Source organism: Microtus ochrogaster, chromosome 15 (genome assembly GCF_000317375.1).
Source record: "Microtus ochrogaster isolate Prairie Vole_2 chromosome 15, MicOch1.0, whole genome shotgun sequence".
Taxonomy (NCBI): Eukaryota; Metazoa; Chordata; class Mammalia; order Rodentia; family Cricetidae; genus Microtus; species Microtus ochrogaster.
This window is the reverse complement of record NC_022017.1, coordinates 8,701,574-8,709,111: the sequence shown is the minus strand read 5'-3', so window position 1 is coordinate 8,709,111 and position 7,538 is coordinate 8,701,574. Positions and strand designations below refer to the sequence as shown.

At 36.0% G+C, this 7,538-nt stretch overlaps 1 protein-coding gene across 2 annotated transcripts in view; it reads left to right on the top strand.

Moving 5' to 3' along the window:
• Positions 1–7,538, top strand: part of Arid2 (AT-rich interaction domain 2) — a 133,530-nt gene that overhangs the window by 73,634 nt on the left and 52,358 nt on the right. For both annotated transcript variants that reach the window (XM_005354004.2, XM_026782509.1), the window contains one exon: positions 1,533–1,600. In XM_005354004.2, coding sequence (XP_005354061.1) covers positions 1,533–1,600 — 68 coding nt within the window. The remainder of the gene's footprint in view (positions 1–1,532; positions 1,601–7,538) is intronic.

Genomic DNA, 7,538 nt, shown 5'->3' with positions numbered 1-7,538 from the left:
GTTTTTTTGTGATATTTTCTTTTATTCTTTCAAATACAATTCGGCACTTAAAATAGAATGGAATTTGAAGTTGTTTATCCCTTTTTTGAAACTGTAAAACAAAAACTTTGTAAAGAACAGTTTTTTCACATCAGAATATTAGTGAAGACTTAAAATCTGGCCATTGAATGGAATATATGTAAATAAGTGACTTAAAATGCATAGGATAGAAGTAACTTGGCTAGTTTTGATGAATGAAGACATGGCATTCTCATGTCTGGCATATCTTCTCACATTCTGTAAGCACATTGTACTTGTAGTTCTGTGATCTGGAGTGTTAATTTTAACAAACACTATTGTCTCATCAGCTAAGACAGTGCTTTTAACAGGGCGTGGTGTCATTCCTGAGGAGGCAGACAGGTGGCCCTTTCAGCTTAAGTCCAGACGACTGCAGAGTGAGACCTTGTCCCCAAAACTTTTTTGAGATAAAAAAAAAAAGCACTAACAAATACAGAGGCCTCAGAGCTTGGGAAATGGCTCAGTGAGCAAGTTACTTGCCAAACCTGGGGCCTGAGCTGGTGTTCCCGGGCCCTCCATAAAGCTGGTGTGTGGCAGTACACATTGAAACGGTCCTCCTGTGGCAGGGACAGAAGACTCTGAGTCTCGGTGTCATACACGACTGCAAGACCCTGTTCAAAGAAAGTGGGAGGGGAGAATGACAGTGTGGAGCACACACAGCACAGTAGCATTTATTCAGTTATATATTTACTTATTGAATGCAATTATAGAGAATTTTCCTTACAGGGATTCTTTTTTTTTTTTTTTAAACTAGAATTGTTTACAACGAATGTCTTGCTTTTTGTTTTTTAAAGTATGACTCATACAGTCGTCTCTGAAATCTATGCCGGGGTTTTCAATGTTGGCTCCTGGCACTCCACAGCAGCAGCATCTGTTTAGCTCTTTACTGTGTTTTCTTCCCTACAAAAGGAAGCTTGTATTGGAATGCTTTTTTTTTAAACGGTGTATATAGTTTGTTTTGTTTTTTTTTAAATTTGGGCTAGTTTTTAAAGATTTATGCTTGATTGTGTGGGTGGGTGGGTAGGGGGTGGCATACATGCACACAAGAGCAGTGTCCACAGAGACCAGAAGAGGAAAGTCAAGTTCCCTGACCTGGAGTAAATACATGTGAACCATCCTACAAGGGTCCTCTGGAAAAGCAATGCATAGTCTTGAAATCCAAGCTGCCTCTTTAGCCACTTAAAAAATGCATTTGTTTTGTGTTGCTAAGGATCAAACTCAGGGCCTCATCTGTGCTCTACCAGTAAGACATCTCTAGGTTAGAGTTGTGTGTTTGTAGTGTAGAGACTTAAGCTGTTTTGAAGCTCTATTTAAAAGATTGTTGTTTACTGCAGTACACTTATATTTAATAATGTGATTTATTAGGAAATATTTTTAGCAAACATGATATATTGAAATGTAGTTTTATTATTTTTCAAAGATACATGATATTAAGAACTGAGAGTTAATTGATTGCATTTGTACTGTTGTTTTAGCTTTAGGATCATTCTCTACTGTCTTTGGAGAAGAATGGAGAGAGAAGACTGATAGAGACTTTGTTAAGGTAATCTAAAAACTGAGTGCTGATGCATGGGGTGCATGCAGCCAAGCCACCCTGAAGTCAGTGGTTGCCGGCTTTGTGTGTATTCCATATTACTACTTTATCTTTGTCAGAATTGTTTACACACCTGTTTAGAGGTTATGATCGAATGGAAACTCTTTTAAGGGCTCTAGTGAACAGAAATGAAATTTCTTCATTCTTTACTTGATTTCTGAAGTAATAAATATGTAATAATTGGAAATATTTAAAGTTTTAAGCTGCCAGGATTTGTTGTTTCAGAAAATTTTGTACATGTATTGGGTGATACACCTGGAAGTCCAATTGCTAGATTACAAACAAAGGCTGTATATTCTGTTATTAGATACTGCCAGACAGGCTATCAGAATAGTGCTATTGTCAGAATTTTCAACATCAATAAATCAGGGTTTCAGTTGTTCATTGTTGTCAGGGTTTTGTATGGTTGGCCTATGATTTTATCCTTTCCGTATATATGAATATATGGTTTCACTGTTTAGGTTGTAATTTCCTTTTCCCCCCAATGATTAGTGAAAATCAAATACCTTTGACTATTTTGATAGCTTGTTTGAGGTAATGAGTGCCCTTCTTTGGCCATTTTAAAATTGATACTATTAACATTACTGATTTTTAGAGGTCTGTATGTTTCCCAGTAACGTTCTTTTTAAAATATATGTCTTAAAAGTATCTTTTTTGTTGCTTTCCTTTCTTCAAAGGAGTTCCTTGGTGGAAAGGTTTATTTATCTGACTGGTTGGTTGATGGGTCTGTCAAGTCAGTTGAGACAGAGTCTACTCTAGCCCAGACTTCCTAGAACTTACTACTGTATAGAGCAGGCAGACTTCACACATGCAGCTGTCCTCTCTCAGCCTCTGCTGTCAGCTGTACGTGGTGACTTAATCTTAGTGCAGTGCAGCTTTGTCAGTTCTTGCTTTAAGTTTTAACTTTTGTGTGTGTGTGTGTGTGTGTGTGTTTTTACAAAATTTTGCCTACTTTGATGTCGCAAATAGAATTTTTTCTGTATGACCTTCCACATTTACATATACAGTTTGTATAGTATTTGTGTGGAAGTTAGGAATTTGTTCATTTTCGTGTATTTGCTGTATTTTCATCATTTCGTTGCAATTTCACATTTTGCATGGATTTGATGATTACATATGTATGGGTCAATTTCTGCACTCTGTCCTATTTGTTGATCTGTTTATAGCTTTGGTGTGTCACTGAATTTCTCAGCTAGAGAGATGGTTGTGCAGGTAAAAGCAGTTTTTGCTGCTGGTAGAGGGTCTGGGTTTGATTCCCAGCACCCACATGGTGCCCCACAACCATCCATAACTTCAGTTCCAGGGGATCTGGAGCCCTCTTGACTTATTCTGGCACTTGCTGTACACACGGTACATATACAAACAATCAGACAAAACATTCATATAGCTAAAAAAATATAAATAAATTAATTAATTTATATATATATATATATACATTCTGATATATTTCTAAAATACTTGTCTTTTGTTATCCAGGGTCTACCTCTAGAGTTATGCTCTCTCTAATTTTATGCTTCGGTATAGTTTGGAGCCTTGGAAAGCAGGCTGTCTTGTGATTTGTTAGTGTCTAATATGGTGTGCATATCTCCTTTCCCTTCTGAATCTGTGTCCTTTCCATATTATATAAAAACACCCTGAATTGATCTGTCAGTTTAGGTACTATATTCAAATAATTCTCCAGTTTTGTTTCTTTTTTACCAATATCTTAAATCATAGAATTGTTGTATTTTTATTTTATTGTTGCTATTTTGCTTTCTACCTTTCTTTTCTGACATTTTTATTAATTTAGATAATCTCTTTGATGTTTTAGAACCATGTGCAAGATAAAAGTTTCCTTGACTTCTGGAATCCCATAATTGAATTTGTGGGGTCTTTCTGTGTATTTGTTTTATCTTTGGAGACGGGGTTCTATTCTGCAGCCCTGGCTGTCCCGAAACTCCCACCACAGTCAGGGCTCAAAGCTCATAGAAATCTTACCCGTCTCTGCCTCCTGTGTACTGGCTTTAAAGAAATCCTTTCTCTGTTTTTTGTTTGTTCTTTTGCTTGTTACTTGTTTTTTTTTTCCAGCTCACTTAATCCTTTTCTAGTTGTGTCTAATATGTCATTTTACCCATTTGTTGAATTTTTTTTTAGAAATTCATTTTAATGAAATTTTTTTGAGATAAAAAATAAAAAAAAAAGCACTAACAAATACAGAGGCCTCAGAGCTTGGGAAATGGCTCAGTGAGCAAGTTACTTGCCAAACCTGGGGCCTGAGCTGGTGTTCCCAGGCCCTCCATAAAGCTGGTGCTGAAGATCCTTTTTTGTAATTTTAATTCTTTGATTCTTTGGTACTTTCATACAATTAATATCTCTTTATATTCTCTTTTGCTTTTAATAATATGAACATCTATATATTTAAAAATATCTTTAAATAAATTATTTCGTTTAGGATAGTTTATGTAATACGCATAAACCTGGTATCTTAGTCACTGTTCTATTGCTTTAAAGAGATACCATGATCAAGGCAATTATAATAATCGAAAGCATTTAATTGAGGGGTTTGTTACAGTTTCAGAGGTTTAGTCCTGTATGATGAAAGGGAGCATGGCAGCATGCATGGCTCTGGAGCAGTAGCTAAGAACTACATCCTGATCTGTCGACAAAGAGAGACTCTTGGCGTGGACTTTTAAAACCTTACAACCCACCCCCAATGACATACTTCCTCCAATAAGACCATACTTCCTAATCCTTCTAATCATTTCAAATAGTGCCACTCCCTGGTATTTAAACATTCAACTATATGAGCCTATGAGGGTCGTTCTTATTCAGACCACAACACCCTAATAAAACTTGTGAGCCAGGTGTTACTGGCTCACAGGATTAGTCCCTTGTATTTTTTCCAGTCTTGTTTTATTTCTTTATTTCATTTACTTATGCTACTATCTTAAATTTGCAAGACATTTAAAGACAAATAAATACTGTTCTGAAGTCACTGTGTTAATGCCCATTGACTCAGGAGTAGAAACCAAGCCCATGGAAACTGAAGAGCAAGCCAGTGGTGAACAGCTTACTCAAAATTCAGGGATACTGAGACTATTAAGCCTCTAAATTTCTTGCTATGATAGAGCTTTATTCCTAATTCCTTCTTCATAACTAAACAAAGATCCTGTCTCATATTCTTACCTTACCCCCTAAAATCCATACCTGTTGTTTATAGAATTAGATAGTTTTCTTAATTCAGGAGAGTTGATGCTGAAATTTTAAGTTACACAGAATATTTTACACAGTCACAGTAGCAGTAGTATAATTAATTACTAATTATGTGCAGACAAAGACGTGAGTGTGGTGATTTGAGGAAGCCAACTGCTGCTGTTCATTTATATCCTGCTGTTCATAAATCTTTATGCTGTTTTCTTTGGCTTTGGTATGTTGCACCTTTCTAACAAGTTAAGGCTTGAAGGTTGGTTTTCTAATGTATACAATACATTTAAGGCAGTGAAGTCCCTCTCAGTACACTGTTAGCCTTGTAGTATGTATTTATGATGTTTTGTTTTCCTTATACTTCAGTTTCCTGTTTTCCCTTTTGGTACTGACTTATTTAGAAAGGGATTTGGTTCCCAGAAACCAAATAACTTTGTTAATTGATTTTCAGTTTTCCTGATTCCTGGCAGCTTCTTGAATTTATAGCCAGTTTTGGTTTTGTTTGGGTCTTACCCCCAGGACTGAATAGTGCTGGTGGGATGTGTGGTGGATGTGTTGGGCGGGGGTGTTTCTTTTAACAAGTTTTTACTGTGTATCCCAGAGTAGCATCAAACTCAGAATCTTGTCTCAGCCTCCCCTGTGCAGTTCTGTAATCACCTTGTTAGTGATAGGATTATAGGCAGGCATCACACCCAGCCCTAAGTTCTGTTCATTTTACAAATGTTTATTCACTAGTAACTTGAGGTCGTATGCCCCTTTCTGTTATCTAGTTGTTCTTACTAGAGCAATTTGAGTAAATTGTTATCACCACTCCGTGGACGATGCAGGGATCCTGGAACAGTTCTATTCCTGTGTGCAGTTGTTATTAGCACACCATGTATAAGTTAAATTATTCTCTTTTAGATTATCTGTTTGTCTTTCTGTTATCAATATCTTCATTTATTATGCACTGTATTCTACAAACTGCTTTAGTCACATGCACACCCCTTTTATGTTCACTTTTCATTATTATTTAGTTCGAGAGTAGTTTCTGGTGTTCCTGGTGACTTTTGATTCCTAAGTATCATAGAAGAATACTTGTAATTTCTATAAGGTAGATTTTTTTCCTTATGGCTTTTATCATCATCAGTCATACTGATTTCCAGTCAAATTCTATTGTTTTTGAAGGATATGCTCCTTATGATTCAGGCCTTTGACATTTAGGAAAGTTTGTTTTATAATCCAGTGTATGGTCTTGGTTCATTAGTGGTTCCAGTGGGCCTTAAAGGATTTTTTATACTGCTATATTGGACATGTTGTCTATTAATAATTGTTATTCTGTGATTCACTGAGTAATGAAGTAATGAAATTGCCAGCTATGATACAAGTATTTGTATCCATTTTCAATTGTCTCATTTTGCTTCAACTATTCAAACTTATTAATCACTTCTGTAGTTAACAATCATTATGTTTTCCTGACGGATCTTTGTGCCATTTTGTGCCATTATGAAATACTTCCTAACATGTCAGCTAATACCTCTTGCCTTGAATTCAACATTGTCTGCTGCTTGTTTGGCCCCTACAGTTTTCTTATGGTTGATGTTCTTGTACCACAGTTTTTCCTTCCTCAGTGTTTCTTTTTGCTTGCTTCCGGTTGGATCTTGATTTCTTCCTCTTCACAGAATGCAATCATGTCTTTAAATCATGTTTCAACTAAGTACATTTCATGATGTTAATGATGTTAATGGAGTTTGAACTCCTTTTATTTTATTGAAATTTTGGTTGTGCCTCCAAAATTAAGAGATTTGTATGTTCATGAATAGTAGACTTTGGGGTCTTGTCTCAGTTCTTTGAAGATGATACTTCATTGCTTAACATTATTCTCAAGAAGCCGGTTGTTGTAATGAAGGCCACTTGTGGGTTCCCAGCTGCTCAGCCCCAAAATAATCACACAGAAACTATATTATTTAAAAAACTGCTTGGCCCATTAGCTCTAGCTTCTTATTGGCTAACACTTATATCTTAATTTAACCCATTTCTAGTAATATGTGTATTGATTGCCACATGGCTGTGGCTTACCAGCTAAAGGTTCTGGTGGCTGTCTCCAGTAGGGCTACATGCCTTCTCCCTCACCCCGCTTCTTTCTCCCAGCATTCAGTTTAGTTTTCCCTGTGCAGGCCCAAGACAGTTTATTTAGTCACCAATGGTATTCACAGTATACAGAGGGGAATCCCACATCAGTCAGTCAGTTTTGTTGGTGCAGTTTATCTCTGACTTAAAGATGTTTTCTTTATTATTGATTTTTTTTTAAGTCTCATTGGGTTGTGTCTTGAATTTTTCATTACATGCCTCCCCTATTGTTCATTTAGCTTTGTGAATCTGGTTTGATATTTTATATGAAATTTGGAAAGTGTTTAACAACTGTCAAGTTATTTTCATTCCCCTCAAATTTTATTGGGTATATTAAACAATAATATTTCACACATCTAATATTCTATTCTAATTTTTAAATCTTTTAGCCCATGTGTACTTCAATATGGATGGTATTTTTGTCGACTTTTTATCTTCTCAAGATGAGACAATCTTGTTATTTGTTTTCATTTCTAGTTAAAACTTTAAGATTTTTAGTAACTTTTTTTTTTTGTGTGGTTTTTCGAGACAGGGTTTCTCTGTGGTTTTGGAGCCTGTCCTGGAACTAGCTCTTGTAGACCAGGCTGGTCTCGAA